Source organism: Macaca fascicularis, chromosome X (assembly GCF_037993035.2).
Source record: "Macaca fascicularis isolate 582-1 chromosome X, T2T-MFA8v1.1".
NCBI classification, from domain to species: Eukaryota; Metazoa; Chordata; class Mammalia; order Primates; family Cercopithecidae; genus Macaca; species Macaca fascicularis.
Genome location: NC_088395.1, coordinates 71,967,915 through 71,987,882, shown reverse-complemented (window position 1 = coordinate 71,987,882; position 19,968 = coordinate 71,967,915). Strand labels below are relative to the sequence as shown.

General features: G+C 44.5%; 1 protein-coding gene across 6 annotated transcripts in view; it reads right to left on the bottom strand.

Annotated features, from left to right (window-relative positions):
* MSN (moesin) overlaps window positions 1-19,968 on the bottom strand; it is a 151,983-nt gene that overhangs the window by 51,511 nt on the left and 80,504 nt on the right. Inside the window, exon 3 of one of the 6 annotated variants that reach the window (XM_065537889.1) lies at window positions 15,331-15,375. The exons of the other annotated variants lie outside the window; for them this stretch is intronic. Coding sequence (XP_065393961.1) covers window positions 15,331-15,363 — 33 coding nt within the window. The 5' untranslated portion in view covers window positions 15,364-15,375. The remainder of the gene's footprint in view (window positions 1-15,330; window positions 15,376-19,968) is intronic. 6 annotated transcript variants of the gene reach the window in all.

Here is a 19,968-nt window from a genome sequence, read left to right as displayed (position 1 = left end):
AAGATTGCACCATTGCACTCCAGCCTGGGCAACAAGAGCAAAACTCCATCTCAAAAAAAAAAAAAAAAGGAAAAGAAAAGAAATAAAAAACATCTGCATGTGAAAGTATATACACCTGAAAAGTTAACTACTGCTAAGAATTATAGGTGGATTTCTGGATATAAGAGGTGCCATAGACAGCCAACCGTGGATACAGCCCTTCTTTTCCTCCCCCGTTAGCTTCCATAGTCTTTAGCCAGGAGATAGGGGGCTTCTAGGGAATCTAATCTGACTCAAGGGAGAGGGTAAGACAAAAAATGTCCTTAAACCAATTCAGCAGCTGTTGAATCCCTGCAAAATGTGGGGTATTTTACTCTGCACTGGGAATACAGACACTATGACAAGTACTACTTCAAGGGGTTCCCCATCTAGTAGGAAAAAGACATAATTCTTGGACCCCACAGAATGAAGTGTGTACTATATCCACCCTAAAGCTCCAAGTCACCTTTCTCTCCTAAGAAAAGTTCCTTTTGATACTGATGAGAGAAAAGAAACCCAAAGTGTCCTACTCAAACTACTTGCTTCTCTCCATTAAGCACCTTCCCATACCCCCAGGAAGGATTTGGAACAAAGACCCCTTTCCTACCGCAGAAGGAACTTATTCTCTAATCGGGATACTACATGTAAAACAGTGGAAAAATAATCAAAGACCACACTATGGTATGGTGTGCCCCAACATGTGGGAGAGCTTAATGCACTCTGAAAGGATAGTAGCAGTAGGGGCTGGGGCCAAGGAGAGGCTGCTCTATGGCTGGGCTCACTCCCTAATCAAGTGTAAAGGCCATCCAGCTGAAGCAGGAAGCAGAGAACAAGCAGTCCTCAGTTCCCAAGCACAAGACACAAGTCTTGGACACTGAGACAGGGTCCCAGCCCTGCAAGTCCACATGGATCTGAGGAGTGAAGTCACCAGGTCCTTGGAGCTCACCAGCTCCCTATAAAGTTCTCACTAACTGAATGTCTTGATGCTCACAGCATTACTCACCTCCTACCCTATTCTATCCTTCCCCTTTCCCCCAACCACTGGTCTGCTCATGCCTAGACAGTGAACTCACTCTCTAAAAAGGGCTGCTCACCTCCCTTGGGTGCAATTAGTTAACCCCACCCCTTCCTCCAGCACTTGTGGGTTGGGCGCCATAACTACTATCTCCTCCTGGACCTCTGACCAAGTTTAGAGGATGCCCAGTTGAACTGTTAGAAGAGTCCAAAGAGCCCGGGAAAAAGCATTAGCTCAGAGCTCAGATCAGCTGTATCCTTGCCATGTTGGCATGGGCACAGGCCTCCCTCCCCTTTCTCTGGTTCAGTTTTGTCACATGTAGCAAGGAGAGGCTTCTACTAGAGATGTAGTATCAACCTTTGCCCAATGTTAGAAGTCCCTGTGGGAGTGCTTAGAAAATATTGATTCCCAAAGCCTTAACCCAAACCAATTAATCAGAGTCTACATGTGCTCCTAGCAACTGATCAAGATCAATTACACAGGCAAGCTGGACTTCCCCAGGTACACCCTGGCCAAGGTAGATGAGAAGTCAGGGAGCCTAGATGGCTCCATGCAAAACTCAGCCCCCTATTATAAGAAGGGCAGCTCTAGCAGTCAACATTCAGCTTCATTCTGGTCTCCTAGGGTCATGAGTTCAAATTTCCCCCTTTTTCCAAACCTTGCTTCAAGTCCACAAGAAAAAAAATTAAAATGTATTGGAACTAGCAAATCCAACCCCACATGCTTTGACATCAACCAAGCATTACAACTTTTCCTTTCTCTAAAGGACCAGTCCTATCTGCCATTACGAATTGTTTTTTTCATTTGCCATATATGGTCTCTATGGCCCAATTTTAAGAACCTCCCACCCTACACAGAGGCAATGGTGACAAGAGAGAGCTGCTCTTCCTGCATCCACAGCCTTTTGGCTGCTCTAGTGACACATTCCCATGTGATGGTATCACATTCCTGAGGGAGTACCAACTGCCTGTGACTAGGAACTACCTGGCCACGGACTGGGATAAACCATCTACCTTATGATGTCAGTTTATCACCTGTTTCTGGTGGGTTATCTATGAACTACCTCTCCAGGGCACCTCTTCCCTCTTCATCCACATCCGGCCTCTAATGATGCCTACCACCCTTGCCTGCCCATCCCTCGGCCCAGTTATGCTCCCTTACAAAATTCAGACACAGCTGACCACTTCTAACTTTTCAGAGCTGGTAGAGTTGTCCATTTGGCTCAGGTCCCCACAGAACAAAACCATTTCTGAGATGTGTGCCACCATTCCCGTACCCATGGTGGGGCAGACCAGCCTCCATTGTTAGGGGAATATAACATTTCTGAATAAATCAGAGCTTCAGAGCAGGAAATAGCCCTCAGAGATTAGCCAAACCAACCTCCTGTGGAACAGGCCATGGCCCAAAAAGGAGCAAGGACTTTGTCAAGATTGCTCTGGAAAGCTAACAGCAGGGCCCAGAATAAACAACAGCTCTTCAACTGAAAAAGAGTGCCCTTTGCATGATTCTCCAATACCTCTTCCTCTCAACAAAAAGTTGGATCAATGCTCTTGCTCCCACCAAGGTACAAACAAGACCCTACATTAGCTAAGTCTAAGCAGCTCCCAAACAATTTTCACTTACTAACAAGCAACTCCTATACGTCCAGGAGCATGGCAAAACAAAATAAGTTATTGGCTCAACCAGGTAGAAAGCACAACTAGCCTTGAAGTTAGTGGTCTGACACTACCAAGAATGCGTTACACAGGAAGCCAGCTGCAAAACCAGAGTCAGGCCAGGCCCCAAGCAGGCAGGACACAAACATAACAGGTGGCCATCCCCACACAGCCCCCAAGTGCTCTCTCTCTAAACATTAGTCTTGACTTACGATCTTTTAGAAGAGAGACTGAAAAGAGGTTGGGCAACCACTGGAACGGGGGAAGGGCCAAATGTTCAAAGCTGAAACTTCCTTTCTAGCTTCAGAACTCTGACCTAATCATGACCAGAGCTTAAGTCTAGGCCTTTATGAAACAACACTGCCTTCCCTTCCCACACTCCACCCTGTGCATAGTCGAAAACCAAAGTCTTCTGTCTCCCAATCAAGCCTTGTCTCCATTACTCATTAGCTGAGTAATTTTTGCAGCCACTTAAAGTCTTTGAGCCCCAGTTTTACCTTATGTTTAAGTAAAGATAATAATTCCTGGCTGGGTGTGGTGACTCACACCTGTAATCCCAGCACTTTGAGAGGCTGAAGTGGGCAGATCTCTTGAGCCCAGGAGTTCGAGACTAGGCTGGCCAACACAGTGCAATCCCGTCTCTATTTTTAAAAATAAAAAAAAAGGCCGGGCGCGGTGGCTCAAGCCTGTAATCCCAGCACTTTGGGAGGCCGAGACGGGCGGATCACGAGGTCAGGAGATCGAGACCATCCTGGCTAACACGGTGAAACCCCGTCTCTACTAAAAAATACAAAAAAAACTAGCCGGGCGAAGTGGCGGGCGCCTGTAGTCCCAGCTACTCGGGAGGCTGAGGCAGGAGAATGGCGTAAACCTGGGAGGCGGAGCTTGCAGTGAGCTGAGAGATCCGGCCACTGCACTCCAGCCAGGGCGACAGAGCAAGACTCCGTCTCAAAAAAAAAAAAAAAAAAAGATAATAATTCCTAACCTATGGATAACTATAATAATCCATAACTGTAGAGAGTTGATGAATATCAAATGACACAGTAATAACAATAAAAAAGAGTTTTACAACTATGAAACTTATTACAAATATAGAGAATTATCATTACATGGACACTGGAAGAAAATTACAGGGCAATGCCAGCCAACCTATCAAGAGACTCCTTCAATTCGCATCTGACTTGGCTATTTTAAACAGAAAACTATTTGTAAAATGGGCAGCTATACCCTAAAATTATAAATCCTTTCCGGCTTCCTAACCCTAGAATTTCCCTTTTCTGGGTTGTTAAACAGCTAGAGGTTCCAGAAGAACTTGCCCCAAGAGGTTCCTAATGGCTCTTTTAAGATTTTCTTTAAGCTTGGTTCTTCTTGCCAAAGGACAATCTCAGCAGAGTGTGGTGAAGGGGGAACTACTCGACTCTCCCTGGAATAAAAGTCTATGCAGGGCACACTCAAACATGTCTTCTCAACCTCCAATCTTTGAAGGATTGCCTCCTTTCCAATCCGATTCTCATAAATGTGCTGCCTCTACCTGAGTTCACAGCTGGAGGGATGGTCAGTGAGGGCACAAATGATCTGAGAAGTAGAAGCCTATCACTTTCCTTGCTCCAGAGTGCAAAGTTCACCATTTTCCTTATAGTTAAGATCAGTTACCCATATCAACATAAGAGTAATACTCCATGGATTACTCAGCAATAGCAACCTAACCACTTCACCCTGGAAACTTTTGGGACATGTTTGCATAACTAATTATGTGTTATTTGTACTATCAGAAGAGCTTAAATTCCCTGAGCTCACATTATTTAGAACAGGCAGTCCACAGGTAGCTGAGAAGAGAGGGGATTTGTTTGTTTGTTTGTTTGTTTTTTGAGACACAGTCTCGCTCTGTCACCCAGGCTGGAGTGCAGTGGCTCAATCTGAGCTCACTGCACCCTCTGCCTCCTGAATTCAAGTGATTCTCCTGCCTCAGCCTCCTGAGTAACTGGGATTATGTGCACTCGCCACCACACCCAGCTAATTTTTTTGTATTTTTAGTAGAGACGGGGTTTCACCATTTTGGTCAGGCTGGTCTCAAACTCCTGACCTCATGATTCGCCCGCCTCAGCCTCCCAAAGTGCTGGGATTACAGGCATGAGCTACCATGCTCGGCCGAGAAGAGAGTTTTATTATGGATGGTTGAGAGATGATTTATATGGCAATGCCTCATTGGTCCTAAATGGTCTAAAAATGAGCTGTACCACAGAACTGAACATTTTCTGGTAACTGAGGCTCACCCTTTTAAGGATCATAACTATTCTTAGTGGTGAGCTGAAAGTCTTTCATCTACTGACATACTCTACTACTTTTGTCAACAGAGACTATTAAAACATGATTTAAACTTCTCTGAGCACCTGAATCCTGTACACTTGATTTTCTACAGAGCTAACATTTCAGAGCCTTCCACTGTTAACTTATCCAAGTTTCCCACCAATTCTGAGGTTAACACATAATCCTTCCCACTTTACCAATGGGAGAAGGGGAGGCTCAGGGAGGTTAACGAACTTCCCCAAGGTCAAAGAGCAAGTAAGTATGGAAACACAGATATTCCTACAAGCCTGGCCTACAATAAATGCCTGGAGATACTCTGGATCCACACCTTCTCAAGTAGCCCAAAACATTATTTAAAATGTCATTTCCTTTTCCTTTTGCAGCCTCATCTCAAATGCCCTGCCCCACAAAGCTTCTGAAAGTGTCAGTCACTCAGAGTTTGCAGGCAGCTTCCTGTTTGTCTGAAGGGGAAGGGAATAATGCCTGCAGTGGCCTGTGAGCCTAGCCCAGTCAGGGTCAACCTCTGGTAGCAGAGGTTCCAGGCTGGGCAAGCAGAACTCCGCCCCACCCACTGTGGAAGTATGGGAATAAAAAGGCAAGAGAAAGGTGGGGCCTGCCATGAGTGGGCAGAATAGAGCCAGCATTTCTGGTAATTCTGCTTCTCCTCTACTGGCCTGGTTCCTTCAACATAATCAATACCCTCAAGCTAGAAAGCTTCTAAGACCGGGACCAGCAAACACTAGGCTAGAATTTTTCTTTCAAAATATTTGTATTTCACAAATCACTATCTTCCTCAATTATTCAACTAGTGGCTCAGTTACAGCTGAGTACCCTGCAAAATTCCACTTTCCTACCACCTGGACAAGATTCCTGATGTGTATGTTGTTAGGAAGGGGATTCTAATCCAGCTTCTCTGATAATTGACAGGCCCTTCCAAAGCTCTTGTTTGTTTGTTTGTTTTTTAAGCCAGTCAAATTTAGCAGTGGGGGGTTGTATACCAACTTTGGTGGCTGAGGCATGGTGGCTCACACCTGCAATCCCAACACTTTGGAAGGCCAAGGCAGGCAGATTGCTTGAAGCCAGGAGTTCGAGACCAGCCTGACCAGCATGGCAAAACCCTGTCTCTACTAAAAATATTAAAATTGGCCAGGCACAGTGGTGCATGCCTATACTTGGGAGGCTGAGGCATGAGAACTGCTTGAACCTGGAAGGTGGAGGCTGTTGTGAGCCAAGATCATGCCACTGCACTCCAACCTGAGTGACAGAGCAAGACTCTGTCTCAAAAAAAAAGAAAAACAAAAACAAAAACTTTGGTGATGCTAATGTTAATAAGTTCTGATAACCCAGTACCATCAGAAACTCACTACCATCGGACCAGTCTCTACTGCCCTTCTTTGGAGAACATTGGAAAAGCATGTGCCTACCACAAACACACACATATGTACACTCACAAAGTTTCTTTCCTTCACCTCAGACAGCTCCAACAGCCAGAGGTCTTCTGAGGTGCAGGATTCTCAGTCAGGTACTGTCTGGAATCAAACCACCCCAAGTTGGCAGAACCACAGAACAGGAAGGGGACCATGCTAAGCACAGAAAATAAGTTTATCCTACCACTAATCACTCCACTGAGATCATTTAGACACAGGATCTAAAGCAATCTCTATAGGTGGGGCCTACTGAGCTTGGAAAGGGGAGCAGCTACCATCATCTTTCATCCCAGCAGAAGGATTCACATATCACATCTTCAGAAAGCCTTCCCTCTCAAACAGACAAATCCTCACTACATCTTCTTTATTTTCCACTTAATGAAGAGTATGGCCTCTATATTTGTATAGATTTTAAGTGTTCCACCAATTTATCCGGGCATTGGTGGCTCACACCTTTAATCCCAACACTTTGGGAGGCTGAGGTGACAGGATTGCTTGAGCCCAGAAGCTCAAGACTAGCCTGGGCAACATAGCTAGTACCCTGTCCATACAAAAAAATAAAAAAAATAAATGGGCATGGTAGAATGCACCTGTAGTCTTAGCCACTCAGGGGGCTGAGACAGGAGGATTGCTTAAGCCCAGGAGTTGGAGGTTACAGTGTGCTACGACCACACCACTGCAGTCCAGCCTGGGTAACAGAGTGAGACCCTGTCTCTATACAAAAAAAATTTTGGCCAAGCACAGTGGCTTACGCTTGTAATCCCAGCACTTTGGGAGACCGAGGCGGGTGGATTAGTGGAGGTCAGGAGTTCGAGACCAGCCTGACCAACATGGTGAAACCCCATCTCTACTAAAAATACAAACTTAGTCTGCTGTGGTGGCATGCGCCTGTAATCCCAGCTACTCGGGAGGCTGAGGCAGGAAAATAGCTTGAATCCAGGAGGCGGAGGTTGCAGTGAGCCAAGATCACACCATTGCACCCCAGCCTGGGCAAAATAAGCAAAACTCCGTCTCAAAAAAATAAAAAAATAAAAATAATGTTTAAAAAGTGTTCTACCTATTTGTTAATTTGCTTATTAATGAGCCCCTGTAGACTTTAAAATCAGATTTGACATTAGAAGATGGCCAGCACATACTAAGTTAAAAAAGCCAAACAATATGGATTTGTACTATCTGTGTGTTTAAAGGCATATATGTACAAATGCATGAAAAAAAAGTCTATGGGCTGGCACAGTGGCTCATGCCTATAATCCCAGCACTTTGGGAGGCCAAGGCGGGTGGATCACCTGAGGTCAGGAGTTCAGGACCAGGCTGGCCAACATGGCGAGACCACATTTCTACTAAAAATAGAAAAAATTAGCCAGACATGGTGGCAGGCGCCTGTAATCCCAGCTACTCAGGAAGCTGAGGCATGAGAATCACTTGAACCTGGGAGGCAGAGATTGCAGTGAGCCAAGATCGCACCACTGCACTCCAGGCTGGGCAACAGAGCAAGACTCCATCTCAAAAAAGAAAGAAAGAAGAAAAAAAAAACAGAAAAAAAGAGTTTATGTTCACATAACTAACTGGTTAATGATGGTTGTCTCTGGAGAATACAGCCGGGACAGAAGACAGGAGGTTTTATATTTTTCAATGCTGTTTCACTTCTTACAACAAATATGTTTAGTTTCATAATGAAAAATTAATCCAAAATTGTAAAACAAAGCCTGTCTTTATTTAAATCTGTCCTACCACACAGCAGAAATTGTGTCTATTAACTTTCCTTATATGCCGTCTAGCTCAGGACTTAAAAAACAGATGGGAAAAGTCCTTTAAAGACGAAGTGACCTTCAGAAGCTCTCTCTATTTTAGGACAGCCAACCTTACCTAGTAAGCATAAACCTACACCTCTCAAATGCTGTCCCTACCCCTCTCTCAGGAGTGGATGGTAGGAAAATACCTCCTACTGCCCCCAAAATTAGCCTACCTTGGACAAAACATACCAAGTCTGTAAAGATATGCAGCTCTGGGCCCTAAAGCAGCCTGGGTGGTGGTGGTGGTGGTGGTGGTGGAAACAGTAGCAATAGCAAGAGTGGATATCCACTGGATGCCCCAACATTATGATCTCCAGGACTTCCTTGCTATCCTCCCTGATCTGTGCCTGTCTCTTCCTAGGCCTCAGCACAGGGGTCAACGGAATCCCTAAACCTCAGGTGCACAAAACCTCTCAGGATTAAATTACACAATGCAGCCCTGCCTGCTGGCCATGCCATAATGAGTAGCACAAATACAAAAAATAAAAAATTCAGTAATGTCTCAAATATGTACTCTACAGCCAAACTTTGGGCTACTTCACAAAGGTGGACAGAAATGTTTGCATGGCTGCCTGTTAGAATCCACAAAAAGCTTTGATTTCAATATTCTCACTTGACATGAACACTACAGTACTATGTGAAGATATGGGAAAAGGGAGCAGAAATGGCTATGAACATGCTGGCCACTCACGGATAAACAGTCTCTCCAAGATGCACAAGAGAGACAATGCCTTCCCATTCCCTGGTGCTACCCTGCTCCATTCTGCCAGGGCCCAGCTGGGTCCACATTAGGTAGTTTCCAGTGGATCAATGGAATTGTTGTTTGGCTGTCTGGTAGATCTAGCTAAAGGAATCTAAAGAATACAGTTCCAACATGAAAATAGTAGCTATTAACATATCTATTCAATATATATTTGTTGAGAATCTACTTTATGCCAGGCATCATTGTGTTAGGTACCGGGGATACAATGGGCGGTGGGAAACCATCTCTGTTGTCATGAAGCTTACATACTAGTGGGCTAGACTGATATAATGGAAAGACCACACTCCTGAGAGTCTTGCATTCAATACCAGTTTCTGCTTCTGCCTCAATTCGTGACCTTGAGCAAGTCCCTTCTTCGTGTTGATTTATAGTATACGAGTAGATCTTCCACTGGCTTAGGTAATTTGCTTCCTTACAAAACATAAAATCCTGGGGTGGACTGGGGGTATGCAAATGGCCAAGGCAGCAGCAAGAAGCCAAGGGTCCCAACAACAACAACAAAAACAACAAAAGAAGCCATGGGTAGTATGTGGTGAAAACAAAAAGCAATTAATTGGGATTCTCCACTCAAAGACATTGAATTTGGCTTAGATGGTTCTTCATGAACTGTTTTCCTAAGACAGATGAGATGGGCAGGCCTCTGAAGAGTATACAGTTAGTGACAGACATGAAGATCTGTTCTTCCCACAGTGCATGGCAGGCTTCAGACCAGAAGACCTGAAAGCTGCTCAGTTTCACTGCAGCTTCTATACTTCTATCTACAGCTAAAAGGATGTTAGGAAACCCTCTACTCTAAACCACTTATTTTATACTAAAGAGCTAAGGTGAAGGTGACACCTCCCTCCCCAGGCACTTGTGGTCATTCTTGAGTAGGGTTGTGCTAGGGTCAGTTGGAGTCATGTTGCTCAAATCAGAGAGGAGATGGTACTTTCCTGCATACCTCCTACTTTAAAAAAAAAAAAACCAGCTGTAGGGGCACCTATATGGGGTTCAGAGAAACTGGAGCATCTAGCCTTCTGGGTTCAGAGGCTTGATTGGAATCATACATAGGACAGAATTTTAAAAGGCCAACTGGAACAAACATACTGGAATGTCCTGGGCCTACCTTCCTTTGTGCCTCACACCTCACAGAGCACTTGCAGATGCATTAGTGCACTGAATGAATCCTCAGCATAACCCTAAAAAGTAGGGTGCTATTACTCTCTCCATTCCACAGATGGGGAACTAAAATCTGGAATGGTTTCAGAATTTGCACTAGTGACTCAAGGCCAGCTAGGCTTTCTCTGTACTTACCCTCAGGCCTCTCTTCCCTATAGGTGCTAATATACCTGTCCCTTCTCCAAGGTGTATTTTTTCTATTACTAGTGGTTAGTATGCCCTACCAGGTGCTCATCCAACACTGTTGGATCCCCTGCATTCATTGCTACTGCCTCTCCCTCACCATGTATATTACTGACCAAATGCTCCTCAAAGGTTTGTCCATTCCTAACCACCTCCACCTGGAGAATGGCCCCTTCTTGAGGCAGGAAGAGCTAGAAATTTCCAAATGCATGAGTTTAATGAAAGAGCAACCCTAGGAGCCCAGATGGCTGCAATGCCACATGGTAAATAACATAACAGAAGTTCTTACAAAGTACAATGGACACACAAAAGATAGTACAATACTATCTGGGAGTAATAAAGAAAATTTCCAGTGGAAGTGACATGGAGTGGTGGGGGGAGGTGAAGAAGAGGCACCTGAAATTTCAAGCTGAAGGAAAGAACATAGGCTAAAGCAGAAAGAAGAAGTATGCCATTGCTTTCCACAGTTAAAAAAAAAAAAAAATCATGGCCAGGCACTGTGGCTCTTGCTTGTAATCCCAGCACTTTGGGAGGCTGAGGTGGGTGGATCACTTTAGGCCAGGAGTTCAAGACCAGCCTGGCCAACATGGTAAAACCCTGACTCTACTAAAAAAATACAAAAATTAGCCAGATGTGGTGACACATGCCTGTAATTCCAGCTACTGGGGAGGCTGAGGCACAAGAATCGCTTGAACCCAGGAGGTGGAGGTTGCAGTGAGCCAAGTTTGAACAACTGCACTCCAGCCTGGGTAACAGAGTGAGACTCTGTCTCAAAAAAACAAAACAACAACAACAACAACAAAAATTCAACCTGAGAAAGCTGGATGAAAAGAAGAAAAAGGATGGGTATGGCTTACCTGGACTTGGGAAACCTTGGGCCCACAAAGCTACCACATAGCATACATGTGGGAATAAATGGGATCTGAGTTGGGAGAGGAAGCTAGAATGGGGTGAGGTACCAAAGGGATCTCCCTACATGCCATGCTAAGAGGTTTCAATTTTCTCTTTTGACATTCATGGGAATGTTATCTATACTAGGAAATGCTGGGAGTAATCTAAATGCTCCCCCAAAGGAGAATGATTTTAAATTATGGCATAGCCATTGAATAGAATTTTACATGGCTATTAGAATGTTCATTTCTTAAAATTAAATAGCATTTATCTAAGTTTTTAGTGATGTGTTAAGTAGGGGGAAAGAAGTAGAACTTTTTTATGTACACAATGATTGCACCATCGAAAACTAAGGTACATATATGAGATATGACAAGAAATACAAATAATTATTGCCATGTTAAAATGATGAATTTATACACAATTTCTCTATTTGCTAAACTTTGTCATATGTCATGCTGAGTTTTACAAAAAGGGGAAATATAAAAATAAAGAACCACTCTTTTTCCATTTGACTCTATATTCCTTCCTCCTCCACCTGCTTGCCTACCTTCCCAAACCAACGGTCATTTTGATCCACCACCTACAACTGGCATGGCTAACAACCCATGTGAGGCACCTAGGAAGAATGAGAAGCTTCCAGCAAGGCAGCTGCTTCCAGCAGCAAGCTCCTGCATAGCCCAAAGGCCATTCCAGCTCAATGCTGGAGAAGAATCTTCCCCCTAATAGCACTGCCCAGCACTACCCAACTAAGGCTTCTCTGGTTAAACTGCCCAAGGATGCCCAAGGAACTTGTTTCTAAAGGAAGGAAAACAGATGCCAAGACTTCTTCTTGCGCTTTCTCCAGGGGCCTCAGAGCAGTTAAGTTTTATGTTCATGGCCAACTCTTAGGTGGCTAGAGATCCAACGTGGGATCCTTGTTTCACAAGCAAGCACTGGATAAAATGTAAGTGAGAAGGAAGAAAAGGAGGAAGAAGTAGAGGATGGGCAAAAACAGATCCAGTGAAGGGTACACCTCTCCCAGAAACTTGCTTATTCTCTATCAGCCTTGTAGGCCCTCACAGAAAATTCAGAAGTCCCTCTCCTTTGATCTCCAGGACTAATACCAAAGGAAATCATATTTACAAAATACAAGATCAGTTGAAAGCCCAATACTAGGTGTATGGCAATCTTCCTGACTAGAAATTCTCCCTTTTGCTCCACCCAAGCCCACATCACCAACTCTCCCCATCCAAGGGCAACATAGTCAACAATGACTCAGATAGAGGAAGGGGAAAGGGAGCTTAGCAATTTAAGACTCAGTCAAAAGCAATTCCATAGCCCTACAAAGAGGGATGTTGTGGGGGAGGGAGTAAAGGAAGTCAAATCTCATATGCGCTCAGTTTTAGTTTGTTTCTTTGTCTTCCCTTTCCCTGATGGAACAATGACCAATCCAAGGGTCTTCTATTCTTCCTGAGTCACAGATAACCAAAAATAGCCAGCAACTGTAGTCTGCAGGCTGGACTCCAAGACCCCACCCAAGGCATGTAGTCAACAGTTGTGTCTCCAAGCCAGGATCTCCACAGTGAGCTCTCTGGTAGGTAAATCCAGTATATCCAGAGCAGAGCTCACTGAAATAGAGGGGGCTGCTCATATATTGATAGCTGGAGGAGAAAATGACACACTCAATGCCATTCTAAATGGGAAAAGGAAGCTTCTCAAAAGGTATTTTTAAAAAGACACCTAGACAACTGTCCCAAGCTGTAAGTGTCAAAAGCTCAGCTCTTCTAACCTAAAGTTAGATAGCTCAGGACTGGGAAGGGGAGGTAGAGGGAACTTAGACTCAGCCCACCCTGGAAAGCCAAGTGAGAAGCCTGGGCATACAACAGGCATAATTAAAGAACTAGACTTACCAACTGGAAGGCTTTACCTGCTCCAAAGAAATAGTTTCAAATGCTGAAAGCCCTAGCCCCATCCCACCCCTACACTCTGAACCTCTTTAGGCCAATCGAGACCACTCCTAGGCTGTCAAAGATCTAGGTAAGAAGCTGGAGAGGAGTGACCAGGCAGTGCCAAGAGGATAAAGGGAGATAAGAAAGCAGGGTGGAGAAATCACAGTCATTCCAGAGCTCTCTCATCTTCCCCACTCCTCCCCCATATTAGGACTCTAAACAAGAAGAAAAGAAGTTTGCAGGTGGTATTGTATAAACTTGAAGAAGGCAATCCCTGTACTAAAGGGGAACAGAGGACTAGTTGAGGTGGGGTGGCAAGGAGAGGGAGTAACTTGAGGGGGGAGAAAATAGCCAAATAAGGCAGACTTGACTGGTAGGAATCATCAGGAAAAGTTCCAGAAGTTGACGTCGCAGGGAGGAAGCCTTTAGTCATCGGTTTCCTCTGGCAACTGGCCTAAGGCCAGAAGGAAAAAAAATCCCAACCTTAGGAAAATGCCCAGGCTATGGCAGACAGAAAGGCAACTAGGCTAGATTTTCACCAGGCCAACAATAGGCCCTGCTGGAGCAGCTCTTCAAGCACTCAAAGTAGAAAGCTGTAGTGTAACCCTAAAGCAAATGGTAGATGTTCCCACCAGGCATATGCTAGATCTACAGTGGCCCAGGCACCAAGGGAAATAAGGAACCTGGGAGGGGGTTTTGTTCTTTTCCATTTACATATTTCTTTTTTCTTTCTTTCTTTCTTTTTTTTTTTTTTTTTTTTTTTTTAAGACAGAGTCTTGCTTTGTCACCCAGGCTGGAGTGCAACGGCGTGATCTCAGCTCACTCCAACCTCCATCTCCCAGGTTCAAGTGATTCTCCTGCCTCAGCCTCCCCAGTAGCTGGGATTACAGGCGCCCACCAACACGCCTGGCTATTTTGTCTATTTTTAGTAGAGACGAGGTTTCACCATATTGGCCAGGCTGGTCTCAAATTCCTGACCTCAAATGATCCACCTGCCTCGGCCTCTCAAAATGCTGGGGTTACAGGTATGAGCCACCACGCTCAAATTCCATTTGCCTATTTCTAATATTGCTGATATTTTCATGTTGAAGAAAAGGAAAATTAGAAGGCAAAGAAGTTACGTGACTTTTCTTCTTTGTAAAGGAATTAGTCAGTCTCCCACAAGTATCTACAAGGATGTTTGGAGAGGAGTTTAGCCCACTTAAAACCCTTGAAAATAGCAAAGATTTGTACGACTTAACTAATGATACCCAGATTGACTGTTACCTTGACCCTCACCCTCCAACTCCATACCATAGATTAGTCAACCTCAGTTAAAAATTACAACAGATAAAAAAGAGGCTCTTGGTGAGCTTCATCAAACATCCAGGTTGAGATTCTGAAAAACTAAATGGATCGGCCAGGCGCAATGCCTCACACCTGTAATCCCAGCACTTTGGGAGACTGAAGTAGGCGGATCACCTGAGGTCAGGAGTTCAAGATCAGCCTGGCCAACATGGTGAAACCTCGTCTCTACTAAAAAAAATACAAAAATTAGCCAGGCTTGGTGGCGCACGCCTGTAGTCCCAGCTACTTGGGTGGCTGAGGCAGGAGAATCTCTCGAACCCAGGAGACAGAGGTTGCAGTGAGCCGAAATCATGCCACTGCACTCCAACCTGGGCAACAGAGCAAGACTCTGTCTCAAAAAAAAAAAAAAAAAGAAAAGAAAGAAAAAAAAGAAATGAATCATGGGTGGAAGGAGGGCAGATTAGATCAAGAAAGTGAGATCAGGAACCTTATCTAAACACACAACTTGAGAAAAATAAGACTTGATCCTTCTCAGGTATTTAATGGAGGCCAAGGCTAAAGAAAGGGAAAGAAATACTGATCAAGCCTGATAGGTATGCCTTGTTCCCCCTCCCAGGCCTTGGCCCCAGTCACTTCCCAAATATATACCCAGGAAAAGTTCAGGATTGTATCTTGTTTTGTACAACCAAATTGTCACATCTCAACTCTTCTCTCGTTAGGCCCAGACCAATACCCCGGATGTACAATGTATCTGTCAAATTCCCACAAGGTAGAAGGGTTGCCAGGAATGGGAAGAAACTTCAAAGTTACCAATCACAGAAGATAACTGGCAAAAAAGTTCTATTAAGCAAGCACAGAGCCATTTGCCATACTAGTGGCCTAGGAGATATATCAACACTTACCTTATGCCATAACAAGCCGATTGAAAGAAGCATCAGATCTGGTATCTGTGGCACAAACAAAGGGCTATGCTTTGAAAGTTGCCCAAAAGGCCTTTTCTCCAAATTCAAGACACGGATGCTGCAGCTGTGCCCTGGCCAGAAAACGTCATATTCCTCCACCTCCAACAACCACACACTGAGAAATCCTCCCTGTATCTCCACCCTTTCCCAAATACCTGATTTTCTAGCACAGTCAATGGGAGAATTAAAGGCTGTTTCTAGGCTGCTGACATAAAAAGTTATGGCCAAGCTCTATTCTTTGGTTTAGTTCATTTGTAAGCATGAAGAAAAGACCCTCTCACATACCTACTTAGGCAACAAAAGCAACATTTTTAAAAATTAATTTGCCCAGGCGGGGCGTGGTGGCTCACACCTCTAATCCCACCACTTTAGGAGGCCGAGGCGGGTGGATCACTTGAGGTCAGGAGTTCAAGACCAGCCTGGCCAACATGGTGAAACCCCGTCTCTACTAAATATACAAAAATTAGCTGGGCATGGTGGCTCATGCCTGTAATCCCAGTTATTTGGGAGGCTGAGGCACAAGAATCGCTTGAACCCAGGAGGCGGAGGTTACAGTGAACCAAGATTACGTCATTGCACTCCAGCCGGGGGAACAGAGCAAGACTCCATCTCAAAAAAAAAAAAAATTAATTTGCCCAATTCTGGAAAACCAAAGGTAGAGTCTCCCCCACAGACCCTTGTTTGCCAATTAAGAAAGGACTGTTGGATCCATATGACCCTAGAAAGAGCAGCTTCGTCTATGCTTATATCTGTGGCTCCCCTTGAATCAGTCAGCACCTCAAGCCTCCCTTCACTTCAGAAAAAGTCACTGTCAAGAGAGCATCGGCCTAGGGCCACCTGGTTTATACCCACATACCCAAAACACATCACTTTCCCACCCAGAACGGCCACTGCTCCCAAGTGTACACACCCTTTAAGGCCCTGTTCATGTCCCAGTAAACCCTTTCTCCTCAAAGAGTTGTAGAAAATGCCATGCAAAGTATATATTTTTCTCAAGTCATTTTTAAGTGAGTTAACCCTAAATCCCCAATTAAATAGGAGATAGGAGATCTTTGAAGGCAGCAATTACATCATCCCTTCATTTATTTCTATCCCTTATGGTAAATAGTACATAGTAACCACTCATTAAATGGTGAGAATTCAACTACCTGTCTTCTTTCTTGTCCATCCCATCTAGCACAAAGTTAGGCATATACTAATTCAACAAATAATCATAACATCTGTATATCACTTGTCAGATTCTAGGCACAGTTCTAAGCCCTTTACATAAATTACCTCATGTAATCCTCACAACAACCCTGTAAGTAATATTATTATTTATGATTGAGGAAAATGAGGTGTAGAAGTTAAATAACTTGTCCAAGGCTATATAACTAGTTGGTCGCAGAGCTCAGATGTGACTCCAAGCAGTCTAGTTTCAGAGTCTGTTTTGCAACACTATGCTTCCTTTCCATGGAGGCTTGAAAGGTCTTTTTTTAGCTTCCTGCCCCAGACTTGGCCTATAAGCACCTAGAGGTGAGTGGTGAAGTTTGAGGCCAGGAGATTCCAGTCTGCATTCAAACAATTTGCTACAGCAGCAAATATTGTCACTAAATTGAAAAAGTGCCATACTGCTCTCCTAACTCAAGGGACAGATCAAGCTGGAGCACTGAGTCAGAATTCAGAATTCAAAGAGGTCAGAGCTCAGAATTAAACAGGGCAAAGAGAAAGCAGGGAACTGGGGTGAGGGGTGGGCAGGAAGAGAAGACAGTCATTGGAGATCCCAGAAAAACCTGCTATAGCAAAAGCATTTTAGGGGAACTCCATTGTAGCCATATTGTTAATGTAATCACCACAGAGCCAATTCTCTGGAAGTCTGTGCTCTGGATGGAGTCATCCTTCTAAGACAGCCAAGTCCAGTGGGAGACCACTAACTTGGGAATTAGGAAATCTAAGTTCTCCTTTCAATACCATTACCAACTTTGTGACCTCGAACAAGCTGCCTAACCCCTCTGGCTATGAATACGATGAAGAAATTACTCCCTAAAGTTTCTTAGGACAGCAAGGCCTAGTCTCAAGCAGGAAAATGTAACTAGTGTCCTCTCTCTACTTCCTTTCAGCCTATACATATGCCTTCCACCACCCTTCACAAGCCAAAGCAAAACACTTACCTTCCTGGGAAGTGCTACAAAGAGTTCTTGAGACAAGGTCAGAGCCTGAACCATTTCCAAATAAAGAAACCCATGAGGTCAGCTCTACATTCTCAGAAGAACTTGCTCTTTCCATGACCATAACTCCACAGTCATGTCACCACCAGCACAGAGGGAGAAGACACTGAGCACCTCGCAGTGAGTGCTATTTAGAAGGTAGGCATTCAACGTCCCTCCCCTACACTGGAGCCAAGCAAGTTAGGTTTTATTCCTGGCACTATAACCAGTTCACTCAAATCCTTTCCCTTTTCTGGACTTTAGTGCCCCCATTAAGAAGATAAAGGCTGAGGCAGAAGATTTAAGGCCAACTCAGTTGTTCCATGGTTCAAAACACTCCTGTGAGAAACCCTGCCCATCCAGAACAACCAGGTAATGGAAAGCTTAAGGCTAGGGAAGCTCTGGGTTGCCCTAGATGCAAATGCCTTTGAAATGCTGTACCCCATGCAAAATTAGCCGGGCGTGGTGGCGCATGCCTGTAATCCCAGCTACTGGGGAGCCTGAGGCAGAAGAATCGCTTGAACCCAGGAGGCAGAGGTTGCGGTGAGTCAAGATCGCGCCATTGCACTCCAGTCTGAGCAACAAAAGCAAAACTCCGTATCAAAAAATAAAATAAAATAAAATAAAAGCTGTACCCCACAATAGCCAGTCCTCAGCTCACTGGTGGTAGATACTTTAGGAGGCTTGTTTCGGAGCCCTTAGGAAGGCCTCAATATCTACCAATATATCTAACTACCACACTAACCATGTTAGAAGAAAATCTGAAACATAATCTAGTAGCTTCCAGGCCTTCCTTTCAGCAGAAATAAAAGGGACTATTCTACTATCAGGCAGGCAGTCATTGAAAAATGTGGGAAGAATGGCAGGAAAATCTATGAAGCTTCTGGTGTTTGTCCAAAGCTTTTCAGTCAACCCACAGCCTTCATAATATACTCTCACTTGGTTTATTTCTTTCCACAGTAAGGAAAGACACAGCCCTTTCTCTCCCATAGACTCAGGAAGAAATGGCCAAGAGTACTCAAGACAGTATTCTTCTTGGATCTACTAATGAAACAAACTAACTCCCATGTGAGAAACAGTCCATTCTGAACTCAGCACTCAAGAAGAAACAGCACTCCAGAAGTATAATGGGACAAGAGGAAACATTTTAATAAGCACTGTTCAATTTTGTATTTCCAATACTGCCTGGCACATAGGTGCCCAAACATTGACGAAAGAATGTCTGAAGAAATGAACATACAAATAAGAGACTTAATGCTATACCATCAAGATTCTCAAAAGCATCAGTACTGGAGGGATTCCTAGAGTTTACCCATCACTGGTACAGCTCCCTCATGACAAGCTGGAGAGACAGAGGGCCTTAAGAAAGGACTTGCCTAGGCCGGGCGCGGTGGCTCAAGCCTGTAATCCCAGCACTTTGGGAGGCCGAGACGGGTGGATCACGAGGTCAGGAGATCGAGACCATCCTGGCTAACACAGTGAAACCCCGTCTCTACTAAAAAATACAAAAAAACTAGCTGGGCGAGGTGGCGGGCGCCTGTAGTCCCAGCTACTCGGGAGGCTGAGGCAGGAGAATGGCCTGAACCCGGGAGGCGGAGCTTGCAGTGAGCTGAGATCCGGCCACTGCACTCCAGCAAGGGGGACAGAGTGAGACTCCGTCTCAAAAAAAAAAAAAAAAAAAAAAAAAAGAAAGGACTTGCCTAAAGTCCCACTTCATTTGGCTCACTTTACTGAGGACAGGAGAGAAGTTCTTCTTACATGGAAAGGGAAGAAAATTTCTCAGTTCAGTGTTGCTTTCCATTTCCCAACACCCACCTTCCAAATTCATGGAATCCTGAGCTAACCCTCCAAAGTGACAACTTCTACACCACAAATTAGAACCTGGAATTGAAAAGTTTTTCAGCTCTAAGCATGAAATAGAAGGAGGGATGGACAGCAAAGCCAGTCAATCGTGAAAATACCACCCCCTTCACTTGAACCAACAGACTACCCCAAAGGAGACCACATTTGTACCTGTTTTTCCCCTTTGCAAGCAAAGTAATAGAGCAGGTGGCAGGGAAAGAAGATTGTGAGTTAGGAAAGAGGCATATGATAAATTCAATTCTATCTTTGAACGATTGGAGACAGACTGTTTGCAATCTGTAACAATGCCAAACTTCCAGCAGCTATGGTTATGAAACGCCTAACTCTGGTAGTGTTGGTAGCCAGATCTTCTCCCCTCTGGGGACCCTGAGTTTAGAAATTCCAGTGGGGGAAACTCCCAGAAAGATACAAAGGGACCTAAGACAGGCTGTTGCCATGCAACACCAGAACAGAGTTCAGAATAATTGTAGCTGTCATATTATCTCATCCAGAGAGAATTAGATTTGGAGGCAGGGGAATAGACTAGATG